Source organism: Ostrinia furnacalis, unplaced genomic scaffold, assembly GCF_004193835.3.
Source record: "Ostrinia furnacalis isolate ACB-3 unplaced genomic scaffold, ASM419383v2 OfSCF7664, whole genome shotgun sequence".
Classification (NCBI taxonomy): domain Eukaryota; kingdom Metazoa; phylum Arthropoda; class Insecta; order Lepidoptera; family Crambidae; genus Ostrinia; species Ostrinia furnacalis.
The window spans coordinates 340,760-362,209 of NW_021137903.1; the positions used below are offsets into that span (position 1 = coordinate 340,760).

General features: G+C 39.3%; 5 protein-coding genes across 5 annotated transcripts; 3 read left to right on the plus strand and 2 right to left on the minus strand.

The window, feature by feature from the left end:
• Positions 1-2,756: 2,756 nt before the first annotated feature.
• LOC114365854 (aldo-keto reductase family 1 member A1) lies at positions 2,757-11,744 on the plus strand. Its single transcript, XM_028322548.1, has 7 exons — positions 2,757-2,935; positions 5,652-5,832; positions 6,548-6,735; positions 9,807-9,917; positions 10,236-10,363; positions 10,538-10,688; positions 11,491-11,744. Exons 1-7 carry the CDS (start codon positions 2,864-2,866, stop codon positions 11,632-11,634), a joined length of 975 nt encoding a protein of 324 aa, XP_028178349.1. The 5' UTR covers positions 2,757-2,863; the 3' UTR covers positions 11,635-11,744.
• LOC114365859 (uncharacterized) lies at positions 3,169-4,621 on the minus strand. The gene has a single exon (XM_028322552.1). The coding sequence runs from the start codon at positions 3,751-3,753 to the stop codon at positions 3,415-3,417; it is 339 nt and encodes a 112-aa protein (XP_028178353.1). The 5' UTR covers positions 3,754-4,621; the 3' UTR covers positions 3,169-3,414.
• LOC114365853 (uncharacterized) lies at positions 8,094-9,772 on the plus strand. Its single transcript, XM_028322547.1, has 2 exons — positions 8,094-8,843; positions 9,070-9,772. The coding sequence occupies exons 1-2, from the start codon at positions 8,279-8,281 to the stop codon at positions 9,645-9,647; spliced, it is 1,143 nt and encodes a 380-aa protein (XP_028178348.1). The 5' UTR covers positions 8,094-8,278; the 3' UTR covers positions 9,648-9,772.
• A 2,313-nt stretch (positions 11,745-14,057) lies between the features above and the next one.
• LOC114365855 (elongation of very long chain fatty acids protein 4) lies at positions 14,058-18,186 on the plus strand. The gene is made up of 6 exons (XM_028322549.1): positions 14,058-14,492; positions 14,655-14,845; positions 15,438-15,572; positions 15,738-15,843; positions 16,355-16,491; positions 16,962-18,186. Exons 1-6 carry the CDS (start codon positions 14,432-14,434, stop codon positions 17,127-17,129), a joined length of 798 nt encoding a protein of 265 aa, XP_028178350.1. The 5' UTR covers positions 14,058-14,431; the 3' UTR covers positions 17,130-18,186.
• Positions 17,523-19,827, minus strand: HSPBAP1 (HSPB1 associated protein 1). Its single transcript, XM_028322551.1, has 3 exons — positions 19,678-19,827; positions 19,461-19,571; positions 17,523-19,144 (listed from the first exon to the last, which is right to left on the minus strand). The coding sequence occupies exons 1-3, from the start codon at positions 19,783-19,785 to the stop codon at positions 18,737-18,739; spliced, it is 627 nt and encodes a 208-aa protein (XP_028178352.1). The 5' UTR covers positions 19,786-19,827; the 3' UTR covers positions 17,523-18,736.
• Between the last annotated feature and the right edge of the window lie 1,623 nt (positions 19,828-21,450).

Consider the following 21,450-nt stretch of genomic DNA (forward strand, 5'->3'; position numbering starts at 1 on the left):
TAGATGTTATCTACCACCGCAATCAATGGAGAGCACGCACCAATGAGCTTACGAGTGTTGTGACGCCGGCTCATTCATACGTTTTGCAAATTGAATGAGAAATGGATACTGTTTACACACAAAAGGATGAAATTACTTTAAGGGGATGTGGGAAAATTAATTTGTAACAGAATTGTAATCCTATTGTTGGGGATATTAACCTATGGACTTATGAAACGTGATATCTTGTTGTGGGTAATAACATATTAAAACTCAATTAGTTTTTACGTTCATGCAATGGGGAAGTTCGTCTTTTACTAATTCATATTTCATTAACATTTTAATAACCATCCGTCTGTGTAACAACTTTAGAAGTGATCATTTTATTCATTTATTTAGAAAACCAAAGGCGCTTCTAGGAATTCTTTCCAGCTAAATATTTTAAATTAAGTATTCCTTTAACTTTGAGCCAACAGGCGTGCGTGGGTCAAAAGTGCCGTAGAAAAAAAAGAAAATTCAATTTTCCATAGGAAAAACTGTTTAAAGTTACACTCATTTCAATGAAACAGACGTTTTCAAATGTGGCCCATTGCAACTGCTTTAAAAGGCAAATTAAATAATGGGCACAGTAATAATGCTAATAGTTACCGCTATCAGTTGATCTTACGCAATTTATCTCTATTCATTTATAATTGCATCCCGACGGTCCACAAGTGGCACATCGTTTTATTGTTAGCATTTCGACACAATGCTCGGGAAGGACAAACCGTTGTGTTAGTCCTTCAAACAATGTCTGCGGATTGTGGTAGGTATCATGTCATCGGCAGATAACCGAAAAGATAATTCAAGTATTTACCCAAGTATAACATTAAACTGCGGCTGCGCCGCCGATCGCTTAAGAATCATTTAAATGTAAACGATAGTAGGTACTTAGTTATCAGTTAACCAATGTTTACATTGTAATTCATTCTTGGGGAAATGTATTACCATATTTATTTTAACAAAATACCACACAACCTTGTCGAATTGCCTTTAAACAAATTTAAGATAAATATAAAAAATACCCTTATGTCCAAAGGGTACTATTCTTCTTACCGTTAGATAATTCCTGGCAATTAAGTAGTGGTGACTTCATGGTGACTGAGTTTGTTCCGGCGTTTCCTCTCAGCACTTGCCATATGTTTGTCTCGAAGCGCTGGTAGGGCCCAAAAGATAAGTGCCCCATAAGGGCTGCCTTTTCTTTTTTATTATTTACTATATTTTGACGTTCATAAGTGCCACTTGTGGTCTAAACTGAATAAATATTTTTTGATTTGATTTGATTTCATTTAAATTATATTATATATAGTATATTGTTGTGTGACTATTGATGTTATGGTAATGAATGAAATAGGTAAATAGCAATAGCATAAAAAGGATAAAGATTTACGTAAACATAAATGGGTAAATGAAGCTATCATGCCATGGTGGCACAAATAGGGGAAAGTAGTACGAGTTGATCCCCTGGGGTAAGATGATCCTTTGCGATTGTGCTGAAACCACTAACGTCATTTAGTTTCTTTCACTGGTAAAACATAGCTCTGGACACCTCCCCGCCTCAGTCAAATCGTAATGGTAGCGTGAGCCATACATCGAATTTGACGAGAAAAAAGAAAAATTGTGTACTTCTGATCTAAAATAGGCATGACTTTGAGCTTATGTTACTTTTATTCAAAGAATGTTCAATGTAATTACTGTTGTGGTTAGGCTTTCTATTATGTTTAATTTTAATATTTTGGCCATAAAAACGTAGTCGCGTACTTGTAGATTATTTTAGCAAATATTAAACAAAAAGTGGGACTTGGGTCAAGATGATCCCTTCCTATATGTACGAGATGATCCCTGGGAATTAAAACAAAATAGTCAATAGAATAGGTAAAGGGAAGTGAAATAAAAGTAAAAGAACTTCATATAACTCACCTGAGTCTGAAGAAGATGATACTGAGTGGCTGTACTGAACAGAAAAGTTTTCAAGCGATACCAAGGGTGAAGGATGGATAAAATGTTAAATGCATGTGGAAAATGGGGCCATAAAGCATGTGCTGGGTTAGAGGGTGATGAAGCAGGTGAATTTATTTGTGATATATTCAACACAGCTCCAGCCAAAAAGCGTTTAAATTATTTAAACGCTTTTTAGCAGGTACTAAGAAAGAATAAGTTATTTTCGTTATTTAATTCGCAAATGTTTTTCTTTTCTAACTTTTTAACGATTTGTTCGCATAATTAGGTACTCCGAAAGGAATACAACCAGAAAAGAATAGATCATAGAATAGAATCTTATGGATCATCTTACCCCTACCTGGGGGATCATCTTACCCACAGGGGTGTACAAGATGATCACTTTGTAAGGTTTTGCAAAAAATGAAATATTTTAATGAAACCTCAATTAATTTCTGGTTCTGAGTATAAGGAAAGTTGGCTAGATAAATATACTAGTAGTAATCGTCTTTATTTTTGGTTTACCTTGAAAAATGTGTGTTTTACAGCGATTCCCGCTTAAGGGGATCATCTCGTACTACTTTCCCCTATACTTTTACACTCATGTATCCGGGTTCATTATTAAATTAGATGTTCATTTCCTGTTGCTGTTACAAACAAACAGCGCTTGAGAGCGCTTACAAACAAAACTTGAGTTCCATTATTCTGAGACTCTACTCAGAGTATAACGGTTGCAAAAACCGGTACCAGTCTACCCAAAGTACACATAGTTGCCTTGACTGCTGCGTAGGCGCCTATTACCGCAGACACCAACTGCACCGCAGTGCTGCGCCGTCACTCAACCAGGACGGTTATTTTAAGCTAATTAGTTAAATAGTTCGTAGTAAACAAATACTAAAACTTAATTATGTCGAACAAGGAGTATTTTGTTTTGGAGAACGGCGATCGGATGCCTCGCATCGGTTTTGGAACATGGCAAGTGAGTGCATTGAGATCAAATAACTGTTTTATAAAACTTCGATTAAGTTCGTGTTTATTTAGGCCGTAATTGTTTTGCATTGAGCGCAGAAGCATTTGTTCTGCAAAAGTTTTTTTAACTAAATAGGTATTTTGATTAACATTATAAAATATTAAGTGTTTGTGTTTCGATTTATTAATTGAAAAAAATATAAAATACTTGACTTACTATTTAATTTAAAATAGAAAGGGACATAAACAGGAAACAGAAATTTTAATATTTATGTAAAGGTAGGTATTAATTAGAGCAAAAGTTCCTAAATACGTCCTGGATAAACTTAATTAATATTAGAGTTTAAAAGTTCCGAAATTACGTAGGTAAACCGTCGCGTCGTTCCATCTTCATTTTTAAGATTAGTGAACTCGTGGGAAATTCAAATTCGGTGTGATTGTTAGCAACTGTACTAGATTTAGATATTATGCGTTTTCCCACAGGGTAAACTAACGGTTTTCCTTAATCTTGTTTGTCTTGTTGCCTTTGCGCTTTGCTTTAAAATGGCGTTTAAAATAGTTAATTAGTGAAGTCCATTTCGATTTGTGAATCTTCGTGGTAGAATCGACGATGAGGCAGGGTCTCTCGAAGCCTCCAGGAAGGTGTTCCGATTCGCAAGAGCAGACGCTGCAGTAGGAGTACGAATCTGTGCCGTCGTAGTCTCCGCTGGACCTGGAAGGATGGCCCCTGGAGGTAGAAGCGTGGCAAATGTTGCTGTCACATGACCAATCCTTCGCTAGTGCCGCTTGCCCGATATCCTGGCTTGGCTCCAGTGACTGGCCAGACATAGCTCACATTGTGATGTGTGTTTTCTCGTTTTTTCTTTAACTCTACTTTGACTTGTCCATTTTCAATGTAAGCTTCACAGAAGAGAACGGTAGAGACTCCAAAGACTCAAGGTTTTTATTGTTGTGACGTATTATGTCATTCAATGTCAATTTGCATTGTAAAAAGTATTTTTTATTAACTTTATCGAAGGCAATTACGCGCTCAAGGTTCCGTATAAAAATATTGGAATTTTTTGCTAGGAGATGCTCAAAGATGTTTTTGATTGAGATGAGATGATTAAAGTTAATCACATGAATCCCTAGATTTTCCTTGTTTAGGTGGAAAAAAAATCCAGTTTAACTCGTATTAATTGCTTCGAACATTTATATTTTAACTAATGAAGCAGACGAGCAGTTAATGTACCTAATTAATTAATGTTCATTAGTTTTCCCATTAGCTCATCGAGCCTTTGCCTGATAAGGTGTTAGGTGAAGGTTGCACAAAGATTACACAATTACAAATTAAACACGAGCTTAGTGCAATTACCTACTGTACCTAGTCGATTCTTCCAAATAAACAATTTATAAAAGGGAATAAATATTATGACCACCAGAAAATACTTCGATACCCTAAGCTCTTTTACCAAAAATATATATATACTTAACACCAAAAAAATTAAGCTTAAAAAATAATAGTTCTAGCTGTTTTATTCACGACTGTAGTTCAAATTGTATTTGGGGACCAAAAATAGTAAATGATCACCAAATATTTGCGAGCAAATTAATGTGCTATTTTTGCCCAGTTAAACTACTATGATTTTAGATAGGTACAAAGAGCTTGAAAACATTTTACAATAGTAAAGGGTCAAACTAGGAGTTTATTTACTGTGTTTGGTTAAAAAATATTTGTAAAGCGTAATTTACTTTAATAGGAAAACGAGATCTTAAATATTATGCATGTCATTTTTAATTTAATGTAGTTAATAGTTTGGTGTTCATTAACTATTTTTGGGTCAACAATGATTTGTTTGGAGTCATTTGCTTTAATAGGGTAGCAAGATGTACAAACTTTGGTTATAGTTTTAAATTAAAATGCGGTTTTATATTCTAGTGATCATTTACTATTTTTGCCTGTGATATTTTATTAAATCAGGTGATCAGTTAAACATAAGCCTTTATAAAACAATATTTAAATACCCACCTACATAATACGTTATTATAACTGCGTAATAAAAACATTTTACATGCTGAAATGTAATTTGATTGAGAGCTGTTTAAACATTTTATCTACAATTTATTTACTTACCCCCATACTAATAAAAAGTTACACAGTTGTTGAACACTGTTTTAAAATGACATTTCCATACTAAACGTCACTTTAAAACACTGTTCAACGAGCGTGTAAGTTTTATTAGTAAGGGGGTTATTCTACTAGGTACTGATCACGCTAGGGTTCTTAATCAATATTTGTGGAGGCGCGGGCGCCCAGCGGGCACCCAGACGTCAGCTATTCTCGGAATGTGTCGTTTTTAGTTTTTCGTGCCTTAGAAAATGAAGGCAATAATGAAATCAATAGTAGGAAGAGGATTAACCACAAGATCGATCGATTACACGAAAGCCTAAAAACGTGAGCTCTATTTGTACATACTTGAGCGGATTTTTTTCTTAGTCACCCAATGACGGGACTATCCCCACCTCTCATTCCCTCCACTGCAACTCCTGTATGTGGAGCCAGGATCTACAGCTTGACCGCCACAAAAACCCAACCAATGAAGGTCAAGTTTGTCCCGGGGGAAAGTTAAACTGTCATTGGACCCGCAACGAAATTAATCAGAAGAACATAGGAGGAGTTCGAAATTAAGGTTCCACCCAATGAGTTGATTAGTTTCGTATTGGTCAGTAGCTTCTTTTGTTTACAGGCCTCCGATGACGTGCTAGAGAAGGCCGTGGAGGCGGCTCTAGCGGCCGGCTACCGGCACATAGACACAGCGCGCGCGTACGAGAACGAAGCTGCTTTGGGCCGCGCGCTCAACCGCTGGATCGGAGGAGACCCGGCCCGGAGGAAGGAGCTGTTCGTGGTCACTAAGCTACCACCTGGAGGTGAAGTTTATCTATAATAAATAACCTTAGACTTGTTATGCTGCACCATCTAGTATAGGCGTCTAATGACGTGCTAAAGAAGGCCGTGGAGGCGGCTCTAGCGGCCGACACATAGCCAGACACAGCGCGCGCGTACGAGAACGAAGTTGCTTTGGGCCGCACGCTCAACCGCTGGATCGAGGGAGACCAGCCTCGTAGGAAGGAGCTGTTTGTTGTCTCTAAGCTAGGAGCCGCCCGGAGGTACAATTTACCTAAACCTTAGACATTTTATACTGCACGATTTACTGTAAGGTTGTCAAATCCTGGGCCGCGCGCTTAACTGCTAGATCGGAGGAGACCCTGCCCGGAAGCAAAAGCTGTTCGTGGTTACTAAGCTACCACCTGGAGATTAAGTATACCCTCAACATCATCACCATCATAAAGTCATTTGTTTACTCTCCACCGCAGGAGCACGTCGACCCACTCAAGGGGAAAATGAAGGATTTGGCCTACACTGCCTATGCCGGCCAGAAAGGTGAAAGGAGGCAGACTTGATATTCGCATATTTATATTGTTCCTTAGTCACCTTTTACGATATCCAAGGGAAGACCACATTAATTAAAGGTCTGATTGTAGACGAGCCTCCATTTGCCTTCGGTAAAAAGAGGATCACGCTCCTGCAATGACGAGCTGACAATTAAACGACCTGATTATCAAGATAACTGTTGTCTTACAGGCAACCGACCCGACCTAGTCCAAGAGTACTTCGACGCGTCGCTCCGGGACCTAGGCCTGGATTATGTGGACCTGTACCTCATGCACACGCCCTTCGCCTTCGAGCACGTGCCGGGAGACCTGCACCCTGCGAACCCCGACGGGACCATGCGAGCGGACCTCACCACCGACCTCGTCGCTGTTTGGAAGGTATTGCATTCAATTTTTTACGCAGGACTGTAACTAGGTGCTCTTCCAAAATCTTATCAGGCCCGCCAGGCGAGCACCCAGAAGCGTTTCGGGTGTCCTATAAAAATGATTGATGATGTGAGTTGCTTATAAATTCACACAGTTAAACTAAATGCAACTTAAATAAGACATTATTTTATCTTTCTCAGTAATCATAAAAGTGTGTAGATATTTCTGATGTTTATAATGCATGCGTAAAATAAAACGTAAAGTACCTTGCTAATACCTAAAATAAAGTAAAAAATATTATCTCTGCCCTCTCCTTTCACCTTTCAATATTATGTCACTTTCCATCCAGTTTTTTTAAAAATGAAAAATTTGCAGTACCTAATTCGCTGAAAAATTAAATAATCTTATTCTAATTCATCAGTAAAGAAAATGGGTTTTACATATTCCGGAAACTGCTTGGACTTTTCCAACAACGTTAAAGGGAAACTGCATGATTTTAAACAAATCAGTGTTAATGCAATATACAGAAGTAATTCGATTTACAATGACTGCACTTGTCCTAAAACCTTCTCCAAGAATACTCCTAAGAGGAAGAAAGCACAGAAACCTTCCAAAATTAAAAATGCGACAAAGAAAGCACTCGCCCACGCAACCGATCCAAACAACGACCGTTTCTTCTGGTCGAAGGTTTACAAATCACCAACAATCAAAAGGCATGAAACCAACAATTCTATCGTCAAAGATAAGTCAATAACCCCCGCAGATTTCAGTTTCCTATTCCCTGAAAAGATAGAAAATGATAGTTCAAACAATATCGAAGTCCCGTGTATCACGACTCAAACAATAGGAACTTCAGTGACATCATTTCTGAGACCATCATTGAGTAAAAGAATAAGATTGTGGTCAATACTCAACTTCCCGAAGTTTGCATGTCCTTGTTGCACCGGGGGAGGCAGCGACGCCGTGGAGTCTGAATATTGCTACCGCAGTGCTGCGGAGTCGTATGAAACTATAGATCTGAAGGCTGATTCAAAAACTGCTTTTCCCTCTTTGGAATTGGACCCCTCACTCATGAGCATATTACGCCTGCACCGGAATATAAAGGCAAAGAAGACCCCAAAGATTTACGCAAAAATTATTAAAATCGTTCTACAGAATACATACAAAAATGCTGTAACTATTTTACAGACGATAAAAGCGATTTAACGAATAGAAAATCAACGCATGACTAAAGAATAGGAATAAGTTAATTATTGGAATAAAATACAACATTTCAGTGTAGAAGAGAAAAACCTATAAAATATTGAACCTACATTATATTCAAAAATCATCTGCCACTGTCATAGAAGAAACAAAAATATAATCGTCACTATGACAGATTTCTTCTAAACCATTTCAAAATTGTGTGTAAAATTTTTAGAAATATGTAGCAGAAACAACATATATATCTTTAATGAATTCGTCATTTGGGCTGGTTTTATAGAATACTATTGACTTAATATTTCTACTTGGAAGATAGTCGTCACCTGGAATCCAATAATGAAGCTAAAGAGTCATGGCAAAATCATCTTCACCAACGCCCAGCGCTCGCAGTGAGGCTGGGTACAGCGGTGTGGCGCGCAAGCCGAGGCGCTGCAGGCCGAGGTGCTGCACTAAGGAAGCATGTCGCCGCTTTTGGTGCGACAAAGTTTGTTGTAAGCGGTGCCGGTGCTTTAAGATATGTGGACGGCGGATCAAACGCAAATGGCGCAGGTATTGGGCAGAGAGACATTGCTACATTCCGAAGCGCGTAAGGAGAAAGTGCAAAGACTTCTTGCTATGTCAATGTTGTTGTTGCGCGTGTTGTTACACCTTGACTGACGAAGAATACGACAAAATCACACAACCGCCACCTAAAAAGTATCCTCCTCCACCGGCACCTAAAATCACTCGGCGCGAAGAGCACGTGGAATACATAAAGAAACGCTCCTCAAGAAGCCCGAAACGCAAATTTGATAAGAATATAAAATCTAACGAAAATGAAACGGAAGTTTATTTCTGCACCGTCAAACCACCCAGTTTCAATTCAAATAGTCTCAAGCTACACCCTCCTGTAATGCCAGCTGAATTTAATGCAACAGGTACCTAAAATGAATGCAGACCTAAACATTAATTTTATGTCTATTGCCAAAAAGGTTAATAGTAACTCTGATAATAAAATATCTTTACGTTTACATCGAAATTTAAATGACCACTTCGGAACTTTTAATCGGTCGCAATCCACGTCTCCTTTAAATAGAGTGTGCACTAGAAAAACGAAATACATAAAAAGTTCCAATTTATCAAATATATTTTTTTGTTGCATAGGAAATAAAGAAAAAGGAGGGAAGGATTCCAACAGACTTCGACCGAAAGTTGCCTCATCAAAACGGGAGAAGCATACCCCAAAACTATACTTCCAACACAAAAGTTCTGTCGCTAGAAACATATGCGACTTTAGTTGCCAAAACAATTCACAATCGAACCAAAGTCTCGAGTTAAAGTCGCATACACTGTCAAAATCTATTTCTCAGCATTCGTCAGTACAAAGTGTTTTTAGTATCAAATGGAGACGACGATTCCGAAGATATGAGAAGGCACCCAGCACGCTTCAAACTATACTGTACAGTTTAGCTAGAAAGTTTAAAAGCAATAAGAAAAAAACTAAATCAGCCCAAAAACATGACAAAAAGAATGTTCTTGTGCTACATGTGCCAAAAAAATTTAGCAACACGTCGATAGTGGGCACAGTTTCCGCCACTCGCAGCTCGAGAGCTGAGAAGCCTTTGATCATCAGAGACGAGTCCTCGCAGGCCTTGCCCATCGAGCACAGCAAACCGCCTAATAAGATATGTGGACCAGGAGAAGTTCTTGTGAAACGGAATTCTTTCCAGAATGTTCGCTAAGTATGATTCCTTGAAACCAAATAAAACTTTTTAACATTATATCAATTTAGAGTCGACTCAGCCCACTCATGAGAACTTATTGTGTAATAGAAAATAAACCGAATGAAGTTTATAAAAGTAGTAGGTACTTGATGATGCAATGTTTGGTTTAATTTTCAGGCAATACTGAAGCTGAAGGAGTCTGGTCGCGTGAAGCACGTGGGAGTGTCAAACTTGAATGAGGAGCAGCTGGAGCGACTGACGCGCGTGGCCAAGCCAAGTTGCCTGCAGGTACAGCGACAATATAATCAGAAACCCTAAAACATATAGCATTTGCTTCCTCGTAGTACAACTAATGAATATGACATGTCCTCGTCCTCTATGACTGTCGTCAATCGTCATATTATAATTTTCCAGAAACAATTAAATAAAAGAAAAATATAGAACTAAGAATAAGCAGACTGGCCCTAACAGTATGTGGTCTACGAATGTCTATCCCACAAAACGTCAGAAAAAGTGAACGCCGGAAAACATTTGAATGATGGAAAATCGTACAGATACTTGAATATGAATATCAATATTAAAATGTATTTGTATATCTATTTTCAGGTGGAGGTGCACGCGCTGTGCCAGCAAAAGTCGCTGGTCGCAGCAGCCAACAAGCTGGGCGTGCCCGTAGTGGCCTACTCGCCGCTTGGTTCGAAGGCCCTGGCCGATTCCCTCGCCGCCAAAACTGGGTAAGACACCCGTGCAATGCAGAATAAAAATAATTTATACAAAAATCGTAAGGCAGCGTAATATCGTTTGAAAGTTTTTCCAAAATCAAAAGTAATTGATTGTATCTTTGACGAGGACACCGAGACGGAATGCCTCAGCTTCCAAATGACACGAACTTGATGTGCCTATTCCAGCCGCGAGTACCCCGACCTACTCCAGCTAGAAGCTGTGAAGCGCGCGGCGAAGGCGCACGGCCGCACTCCCGCGCAGATCCTGCTGCGGCACCTACTGCAGCGCGGGCTCGCGGCCATACCTAAGAGCACCAACCCCGAGCGTATCAAACAGGTACGAACAGTTTAGTGTCACAGGAACTTGACGTGCCTATTCAAGCCGCGAGTACCCCGACCTACTCCAGCTAGATTCTAGCCGGATTATACCTAAGAGCACCAACCCCGAGCGTATCAAACAGGTACGAACAGTTTAGTGTCACAGGAACTTGACGTGCCTATTCAAGCCGCGAGTACCCCGACCTACTCCAGCTAGATGCTAGCCGGATTACCTAAGAGCACCAACCCCGAGCGTATCAAACAGGTACGAACAGTTTAGTGTCACAGGAACTTGACGTGCCTATTCAAGCCGCGAGTACCCCGACCTACTCCAGCTAGATGCTAGCCGGATTACCTAAGAGCACCAACCCCGAGCGTATCAAACAGGTACGAACTGTTGAGCGTCATCATCACTATCATGTTTTCCCGCTAACTACTTAGATTCATCGTCTGACATAACCAGGATTTCTACTCTCAAACCCAAGTACAACCCGGTCAAGTTAACTGCGCACCTGGCTGGAATGCGACTCCCTCGCACTCATCCGCGTACGCGTAGCCACAAAATCAGTCAGTACTTAAAAGAAACCGCAACTTAGGAACCGCCTTTGGAATACTTAACTATGTATTGTCTCACTTTTATCCACCGACGCTTAATGTAGTGAATTAGATATATCATCAAAGAATCTCCCACGCAACAGCTGACACTAACACTGACGCTAATGCTGCTGTGCTAGGCTAGCTCGTTTCAAGGCAAGGACTTCCAAGTTCTCCATGAAGGAAAAATGAAACGCATTTAAACGAAATAATTTGTTCTATTTCAGAACTTCACTTTATGGGATTTCGAGCTGAGCGACAGTGAGATGGAGGAGCTAGGCGCCCTAGACCGGGGGGAGGACGGTCGCATCTGCGACTTTTCCTTCTTCCGCGGCATCGAGAAACATCCCGAGTTCCCGTTCAAGAAGTAACCAACAAGAAGTGTTTGTCGCCTCGACTGTACTTGTTCATTAGCCCATTGGTTTAAAAGAAATGCGAGTCATAATATGTTTCAAGCAAAATATACAAAATGTCCACAATATGTACTGGTTTCACTTCATCTGTCAGGTAACCTTACAACTTGTAACAATCGAATCTGTAATGACATTACAGGTGAATGGTCCAGGTGAGGAAGCAACTTTACGCTTATGCATTCCCCTGCCATGGCCACGCCATGGCTCCCATCCAGTTTTTGACATTGGCATTCGTAAGCCACCGCAGCGGCTAGCTGAGATTGCCCTCCGGAGCAGGGATTAATCCTTTTAACCAATTCGAACAACAACAAATAACCACGATAATAAGAGCACACTTTCCAAACACAGTAGTAACGGACTTTGCACATTTTCGTAAGTCAGCATTTCCCAGAAGTTTAATGCCACACATTGTGTAAGGTCGAGTACCTACCAATTTTAAAATATCAGTGACAACAGGACCTTTGTGACCAGTGAATATCGTTTCCATTGTCTATTTAGGTATTTCGAAGAAATATCGATCGATATAGTAATAATTATAATCGTTTCAGCCAAATGACGTCGCGTCCACAGCTGGACAAAGGCCTCCCCTAAGGTTCTCCTGCGCTGACCGCATCCAGGTTCTTCCGGCGACCTTTACCAGATCGTCGGTCCACCTAGTAGAAGGCCTGCCCACGCTACGTCTTCCAGCCCGTGATTGCCATTCGAGAACTTTTCTGCCCCAACGGCCATCGTCTCTACGAGCTATGTGCCCCGCCCACTGCCACACTATGGAGCGAAATTGAGATTTATGGACATAGCGATTTTTTTCACAATTTCTATTTGAAAAAAATACCTATCGATAGGTTACGTTATTCTGATGAATAAATGCTTCACAAGTTTTTCTCTAAAACCAATAGTTTGACTGGAAAAAAATATTTTCCATTTTCGTTGTATGGAATGAAACATAAAGTGGTCGATTTCGACTAAGCCTTGACAGATCTTGCTTTGAAACTACTTGAGCCTTGTTCTATGGCTTGTTGACTATAATCCTAGACTAACAGCGCGCGCACAAAGTTGCCCGTTCAGAAGTTATGAGGTTCCGAAAAATGAAAAGTAAAGTAAGTAAAATTGACTTTTCTTTAGATAAGACGACAAGAGAAAGGTTAATTACATTACTAAAGTATATAATTTTCATGTTTTAGTTGAATCTTTAAAGATTTATACCCAAAAAAAGATACTTTTACTTACTTTAATTTTCATTTTTTGGAACCTCATAACTTCTGAACGGGCAACTTTGGGCGCGCGCTGTTAGTGCAGGATTATAGTCAACAAGCCATAGAACAAGGCTCAAGTAGTTTCAAAGCAAAATCTGTCAAGGCTTAGTCGAAATCGACCACTTTATGTTTCATTCCATACAACGAAAATGGAAAATATTTTTTTCCAGCCAAACTATTGGTTTTAGAGAAAAACGTTCATAATATTTATTCATCAGAATAACATACCCTATCGACAGGTATTTTTTTTAAACAGAAATTGTGAAAAAAAAATCGCTGATTTAATTCCTTTTAAGTTTATTAAAATGTGTTTTTAGCAGTAATTTAAGGTTAATTTACATTATTAACGTATAAAATCTTTATATTTTTGTTAAATCTTTAAAGATATTCCAAAAAAAAGTCACTTTTACTTACTTTTTTTTAATTTTTCAGAACCTCATAACTTGTGAACGGGCAACTTTGGATGCGCGCTGATAGCGTAGGATTACAGTCAACAAGCCATAGAACAAGGCTCAAGTAGTTTCAAAGCAAGATCTGTCAAGGCTTAGTCGAAATCGACCACTTTATGTTTCATTCCATACAACGAAAATGGAAAATATTTTTTTCCAGTCAAACTGTTGGTTTTAGAGAAAAACTTGTGAAGCATTTATTCATCAGAATAACGTAACCTATCGATAGGTATTTTTTTCAAATAGAAATTGTGAAAAAAATCGCTATGTCCATAAATCTCAATTTCGCTCCATAGTGTGCCACTTGATTTTAGCAATTCTGCGATCTATGTCGGTCACTTTGGCTCTCCTGCGGATACTAATAATATAAATGCGAAAGTAATTACGTCTGTTACCTTTTCACGCCACTGAACCGATTCAGATGAAATTCGGTTTAGATACCTACTTATAAGTATACATAGATAGTTTGGGACCCTGTGAAGACATTATAATCCCGATTTTGGAAAGGGGTCATGCACGCGTGCGATAGACAACTGTTTTCGTCATGCGGGCAAAGTTGTGGACAAAAGCTAGTATCTTTTATGACTGTACTAGCTTTTGCCCGCGGCTTCACTCGCGTGAAATTTAGTCTATCACAGATCGTCATAAATTATAGTCTATATGTTATTCTGGGTTATAAACAATAATATCTACTTTCGCATTTATAATATTAGTAAGATGTGAACCGAACCGGAAGAGGTATCCGACTCGATCGACGCGACATTATCACGTCAACGACTATTTAAATAGATATAATAGAGTACACAAAATTATTTGCACTGTACTTCACCAAAATGTGCATTAACAATGGAAACGCACAATATTACGCACATTATTACGGCTGAATTAAATAAGCTTACATTTATTCATGAAATAATAATTATTTAAATTCGATTTCGGTCACTTACCGTTTGATTGTGTAGACTTCGGCAAATTAATAAGACATTTTCCATTGGCCCGTTCAGAGCTGTGCTTACAAGTTGATTGTGCTCAGGATTTTGGCCAAGATAAAATATGTCGGTAATTTTAAAAGGTGCTGTTAAATTATACTATTATCTAAATGAAGAAATTGCAGGTTAGTACAATACAAATTAAGAAACCAATCTCTATTATTTGATAGGGACAGTTTGGTCTAACTATTCACGTGATTCAATGAAGTCTAAAAGACAGTTCAGTATTTGGATTTGAATAATAAAATTAATCATTTAATGAGCCTTTGTCGTATTTGTGTACCTAGATCCAAGGACACAAAACTGGTACCTAATGCGTACTCCGTGGCCAGGGCTGGCCCTGATGATTTTGTACCTGCTGACTGTATTCAAATGGCTGCCCAAGTACATGAGCAGTCGCCCAGCGTACGACCTGCGGCCAGTTATAGCAGTCTACAACATTGTACAAATCATCGGGTGTTCATATGTCGTCTACCAAGTAAGTTCATAGTTTCTAACGATCTGGGTTGCGGACGAGCGCGGAGCGTTGTAAAAAATATCAGACTTCTCATCTAGCTCATGGACTACAGATTTTTTCACGCTTGTCCGTGTCGACAGCTCATTTATAATTTCGTTTCGACAGCCCCTTATTATTATTGAGAACAGTGTTGCTAACTTATATTGACTACTTTGGGTGCCTCCATTAATATGCTTACTTGACTGGTTACATTTATATGAAATAATGAATATCAGATCTTTTTGGCTATCTTAGACACTTCGATCGATCTGACGCTGACTGCACTATCTAGTACACAAACAATAATCTTTTTATACAAATTAACTTAAATTAAAAACATTCAGTTAGAAACCATGATTATTGAATAGCCTACTTTTTGGAAGGGTAGGGGAAGACCGCCTAAACGGTGGACAGACGACATCCGGCAGCAGGCTGGAGTGAACTGGAAGCGTGTGGCCAGGGACAGAAGTCGGTGGAGGTATGAAGATGAGGCCTATGTTCGAACCCCCTAAAGGCTGCTATAGATAGATAGAGACTTTTTGGAAGAATTAAAGGTGTTAATGGTTTTTGGCAGAGTTTAGCGCTAGGCTGGTTGAATCACTACTCGTTCATCTGCCAGCCGGCCGACGACGGGCCGCACAGTGTCGAGTACGCCTGGAGGGTGTGCTACATGTACTTTGTCATTAAGTTCGCGGATCTATTAGACACGGTAAGTATAATTAATAAGACATTATGTTGAAAAGTCGAATATCGGAAGATTGAAGACAGACTTTATGGTCACGCACAATTAATAAAATTACGAGTACAATAGTAGAAATTATAATTGAGAATTATCATAGGAACGTTCTTCTTTGTAATTGCTTTTATATTTCAGATATTTTTCGTTCTGAGAAAGAAACAGAATCAAGTGACCTTCCTTCATGTGTACCACCACTTTGGAATGGTTGCGGTTTCATGGGGTATTGTCAAATGGGTACCAGGTTAGTAAAAAATTGTTACAACAGACCCAGTTGGACCTGCCCTCCTAGACAAGTTGCACTTTTTGATCGAATCGAAAATCGAATCCGTCAAAAAAAAAGGCCTTTCGACCATGTTTCGACTAGTTTGCGATTATAATGTGAATTTTGTCTAAACCCACTGTTACTTGCTAGCAGCTAAGACAGTGGCGAGCGCTGAAGCGGTAGGTATCGTAATTCCACTCACTACAGTGGCGCCACTATGAGGTCCTATCAATCATTCACCAGTGGCACCAACTGGTGAGCGCAAATACGGTGCCTCTCATAAAAACGCTGTGTATAGTCCCAATCCACTGAACTGTCCCACCCATGAAATTGATAGGTGGCGCCACCGTCAATACCGGTTCGCTGATTGAACATGGTGGAAACCATATAGTTGAACGATATTGGCGCCCCCCTGTCAATGAGTTTGGTGGGACAGTTCAGTGTAGGTCAACTATACGAGTAAGTAGCTAACATAATACTTTTTTTGCAGGCGGCCACATAACTTTTCTGATATCGGCAAACTGTTTCGTTCACATAATAATGTACATATATTATCTACTTACTACATGGGACGAGTCGTACAAGAAATCGCTTTGGTGGAAGAAACACGTAACTCAGATACAGATTGTAAGTTATTTTGCAATCCATTTTTAAATAGGGGAAAGTATGGATCGGCAACAAAATTGGACTAGCCTCATATTACGTACGGTACCTTCTAAAGGCTTATTCCACTATTCCCCGTTGACAATCCCCGTCAACGGGGATTAGTGGAATACGTTAAAAATAAAATGCTAATACAACGGGGATTAATGAGCTTTTCAGTTCCTTATTCCCCATTATAAGTTCCAATTTAACGTTAACGGGGAATAGTGAACAAAAAGTTCACTAATTCCCGTTGACGGGGATTGTCAAAGGGGAATAGTGGAATAAGCCCCTCCTTCTAATTCTAATATGAGAGTGAGTGAGAGTGGTAATTCTTCTAATATGAGAGTGGTCCAATTTAGTTGCCGGTCCAAATGTATTTATACTTTCCCCTACATATTTTATTACGCTCTTTTGCTTTAATAATAAATAATCTAAAATTTCCTCCCTTTCAGATTCAGTTCACGATTATACTAATCCATTTTCTGTTACTGGTGGCGACCAAAGACTGCAGGTTTCCACGAGAGCCCGCCTACATTATGATACCACAGAACCTATTCATGGTCATACTGTTCTGTGACTTCTATTATAAAGCTTACATTAGAAAACCAAAAAGTGTATAATAAATAATGCGCTCGAGTTTGCGTGTCTTATTTACGTATAAATAAAATAAATAACGTAGGAAGACTATAAAAAATGTGTAGGAAAGGACAGCATATTAATAGCGTGTAACACAATCAGGATGAGTTTTTAAAAAAACTCAATGAAAGTCAGTCATTTGTAAAATAATTGTATAATATTATTATAGTATCTACAACGATATTTCGCTTATGAACACTATATTTAAAGTAAAGTTACAGGTAATGCTGTTATGCTGTTAAAATTGAGCCGAATTCTACACGAATTTTAACTATTTATTCCGTTCTGTAATATTAAATTTTAAAATGTAGGTAGGTATGTATAGGTACTCGTAATGTGTGATGGAATTTGAAACGCTCTATATTTTCCACTACATATTTTGATATTGCTCCCGTTACTATGGAAGTAGTTGTTGCAGTTGTTTTGTGCTGTATAATTATGGACTTGCGCAATAACAAGACTGCTTTTTGCCGTTTTTAGTACGCACTGTACCTAGTATTTAGTACAAACATTGTACAAAATTCGCGCCAATTTGAATACAACCACCGTCAAACTTACGTTAACGTCATATATTCAGCGTGAGAGAAATTCGCCTCAGTTCAAAACAATTGTTACTAACCAATAATAATAGCTTTGCCTGAATCGCCTGGTCGGCAATTCTTTGGTTTATTCCTCGAAGTTCATCACTAGAAATAATCACAAAATACATAGCGATAAGCATAAATATGCACCATTACCTATAGGCCTTAACTAACTTTGTTAATTTTGTATAAAAAAAAATCGTTTTGAATAAAAATACATTTTTTTTTATTTCTATCGAAGAATGCACAATATTTATAACAATAATGGCCTGGCCAGATAACTTATAAGTGGATAATTTCAAAGATTGTATTTTTGTAAGTAAATTGATACTTAGTTGTATAGTAACAATAAAGATTTATTACGTGAACTTGGCAATGCTCCTTGCTCGTTTCTTTCTTACTTAATTATAAACTAATTTATTTCAGTTTAAAATTTCAGTCTTAAAAGATATCCTACTTTCTTATAGTAACAAAGAATGTTACTGCACTTTACTGCCATATAAAATAACTACGACGATTGAATCGCTCACCGTGAAATCGATTTATTGCATTTGAAATCTCACGTGTCTCAACGTTATGAACTGCATGTTACATTTTAAGATTTATAACAGGCGTAATATTTTTATGACAAAATCATCTTATAATAATTAGCACCTTTGTGCCGTTTAATTGGGGTCAAGGTATCACATTTTGCGTAAATGACTATAGCAATATTACGACATAAGTATCAACATACTATTCATCTATCCACTAGACATACTAGAGCCGTACAACTTATCATAATTCACATGAATGGACGGAGGGAAAACAGTCAAAGAAGGAGAAAATTGGATAGATCCGTCCCTAATGATGGAGGAGCAAAATGTGTGCAACTCTCCATGTCCAACGTTACATGTCCACAAAAAAGTATGCCTCTCTTTACAAGAGAAGAGGTAAGACACTCACCGATAATGAAGAGTACACGGCTTCACCTCCAACTTTGCTTTCCAAGTATGGACTAATAAATTATTCTAGTAAGATTGGCTCAATCGTGTGAACAAATTCTGTTTCACAAGTTCTATCACGTTGCCTTGGCTGAAGGCGTCTATGACCGCTTTGGTGAGGCACAAACTGGTAGTCGAGCCGTCCACTTCGTCTTCATCTAACGACCGATTACAATTCGCGTACTCTCTCAGATTCCGCTTGACTAGGTTAATCAGATCTTCACTGGATATATTAGGAACTACTTCTAGATTATTCGCCTCGTTTTCCAGCAAGGTTTTTAGGTCGTATTCTTCTAAAACAGGTGCCGTTACGTCATCATCGCAAGTCCTTTGACGTTTCACGCGGCGCGTCTTTCGCCGGTTGTCTAAATACGTGTTCGCGACTGTTTCTAGTTGCAAGAACAATACTGCTAATGGCGTGTCTGCTATGTCATCCTGAAAATAGTTAATTGGAACTGGTAAAATCTGATGTTGATTTTTGGATAATTATGTCCAATGCCATGCACCACTCCTGCCTATTTAGGATTGTGAATGACGAATGTTACCTGTTATTGCAGACTATGACGCAAGTGAATGACATAATCAGTTTCCTGACAATTTGTCTGATCTCATGAAACTGACTCATAGGAATATAATGTCCAAGGTCACATAAATCTGAGAATCTCTACTGTTACACTACATAATATTTGGATCTTTTCTATTTTTTATACTTAAATATAAAAAAAATTACAGCAATGTTAAACATACAAACCTCATTTGGGTTGACGAGCAGTTTAGATGTCTCTTGAGGCAAATCCTTACATATTTGTGCTACCAATATCTTGATTAATGCTTCAGACACCCGTGTAGTGCCGTCTCTATCCTGTAATAATTATGTCAGTTACATTATGCTGTGTTGCGTCAATATTATGAAATTCTAGGATAATTCTGTTTGTATCAAAAAAAGAAATAATAAAAGTCCTAATTACATGTGGAAGCCAAGTGTTAAGTGTGATGTTTAATGGATCTATGTTCTGTACATAATGCCACCATCCTCGTGGCACCAGGAGGGCGTCGCCAGCTCTTAGTTCAACCATGCGCCCACCAGTCAAACCTGTAATTAAACAAAAATACTGATAAATAACAGTTTATTATGAAAGATTTTTCATTTTACATAATATAAATTGAGAAGTTCCATGTCTGATGGATTACAATGCACCTGTTCATTAATCTATCCATCCATAATAAAATCTGTTCAAATGTCAATGACTTGCAGCAAATCTAGCTAGCGTTACACCCTTTCATAGACTTTATTAAATTAATGGTTTCAATATTATGAAAAGATTTCTTATTTTCTTCTTCTTTTCAACTTTCTTAGTCGGGCACTCTTGTCAGAGTGGTCGTGGTTGCGTTGACGAGGCACATGGTGGGGTGATGTCATTTCCGACGGTAGCTCTCCTGGCGATGTGTTTCCATTTCTGACGGTTAGAGGCGTCGCGAGTACACTAGATCAGGGTTTCCCAATTTTTTTTTGCCAAGGAACCTTAATTGATTATACTTTTCCTAGCGGAACCCCCGTACTACTCCGCCCCGCATGCCCTGCCCCTCCCTTGTGCGTAAACAAGTCGGTGCGCGTGAACAACGTCGGTCACGAAATGTGGGATAATATTTTTTACGGAACCCTTGCGGCCTTTCCACGGAACCCCAGGGTTCCGCGGACCACCTTTCGGGAACCGCTGCACTAGACCATGGACTCAGTAGCCTTTGTGATCGTCTATCCAGCGGTTAGCGATCAACCGCGTGCTCTCTTGACTTCCACCTGGCTTTAATATCTTGCGATAAAACCTTCCAAACAACTATATCCTGACCTTGGAAGTGCTCCAGGCGGGCACGGGTCGGAATCAGAGTTAAGATACTGGAAGCAGTCCGCCATGATATACGTTGCGCGTATCCTAGCTACATACAGGTAACGATTCTATCGGGCGATGATGAATCTTCTTAGTCGGGCACTCTTGTCAGAGTGGTCGTGGTTGCGCTGACGAGGCACACGGTGGGGTGATGTCATCTCCTGGCGATGTGTGTCTATTTCTGACGGTTATAGAGTACGCTGAAGTGGCAATAGGCAGGGCACATAGTACGCAGAACTGACGGCCGATGGGGCAGCAAGGTTCTGGAGTGGAGGCCGCGTACCGGAAAACGCAGCGTGGTACAAGCTTCCACCTACAAGGCGGACAGTCTCATAAAGGTAGCAGGAAGGCGCTGGACGCAGGCCGCTGCCAATCGGTCATTGTGGAAATCATTAGGGGAGGCCTATGTTCAGCAGTGGACGTCCAGTGGTCAGAAATGATGATAATTTGACCTTAGAAGTGCTCCTTTGTTGCGATCGACCGCGTGATCTCTTGCCTTCCACCTGGCCCTGAACTATGATGAATATCCTGCGATAAAACGTTCAAAACAACTGTATTCTGACCTTAGAAGTGCCCCAGGCGGGCACGGGTCGCTCGGGCGGCTCCGAGTCGGAATCCGAGTGAAGGTACTGGAAGCCGTCCGCTATTTAAATCGTGGCGCTAGATATACAGCTTACAGTTTTATCGGTCGATGATAAATAATCCTCAAATAAAAACTTCAAAACGAATCCTTTTCTGACCTTAGAACGTACCAGAAAGCGCAGCCTTCTCTGACGACCTCATAAAGGAAAATTTTCCGTGCTTTTAAGCGATTTTGTGAAAAATATTATTGGCAGGTAGTTGCTAATTGCTCAT

Bases quoted from the DNA above. Each gene is read 5' to 3' on its own strand.
- LOC114365854 (XM_028322548.1), top strand. From the start codon at position 2,864: ATGTCGAACAAGGAGTATTTTGTTTTGGAGAACGGCGATCGGATGCCT. The intron at 6,736-9,806 runs GTATTGCATTCA...TTTAATTTTCAG, and splicing joins ACCTCGTCGCTGTTTGGAAG to GCAATACTGAAGCTGAAGGA. The intron at 10,689-11,490 runs GTACGAACAGTT...GTTCTATTTCAG, and splicing joins ACCCCGAGCGTATCAAACAG to AACTTCACTTTATGGGATTT.
- LOC114365855 (XM_028322549.1), top strand. From the start codon at position 14,432: ATGTCGGTAATTTTAAAAGGTGCTGTTAAATTATACTATTATCTAAAT. The intron at 14,493-14,654 runs GTTAGTACAATA...TTGTGTACCTAG, and splicing joins TCTAAATGAAGAAATTGCAG to ATCCAAGGACACAAAACTGG. The intron at 15,844-16,354 runs GTTAGTAAAAAA...CTTTTTTTGCAG, and splicing joins TATTGTCAAATGGGTACCAG to GCGGCCACATAACTTTTCTG.
- LOC114365859 (XM_028322552.1), bottom strand. From the start codon at position 3,753: ATGTCTGGCCAGTCACTGGAGCCAAGCCAGGATATCGGGCAAGCGGCA.
- LOC114365853 (XM_028322547.1), top strand. From the start codon at position 8,279: ATGGCAAAATCATCTTCACCAACGCCCAGCGCTCGCAGTGAGGCTGGG. The intron at 8,844-9,069 runs GTACCTAAAATG...TTTGTTGCATAG, and splicing joins AGCTGAATTTAATGCAACAG to GAAATAAAGAAAAAGGAGGG.
- HSPBAP1 (XM_028322551.1), bottom strand. From the start codon at position 19,785: ATGGTTGAACTAAGAGCTGGCGACGCCCTCCTGGTGCCACGAGGATGG. The intron at 19,572-19,677 runs GTAATTAGGACT...TAATTATTACAG, and splicing joins TTAACACTTGGCTTCCACAT to GATAGAGACGGCACTACACG. The intron at 19,145-19,460 runs GTTTGTATGTTT...AACTATTTTCAG, and splicing joins TGCTCGTCAACCCAAATGAG to GATGACATAGCAGACACGCC.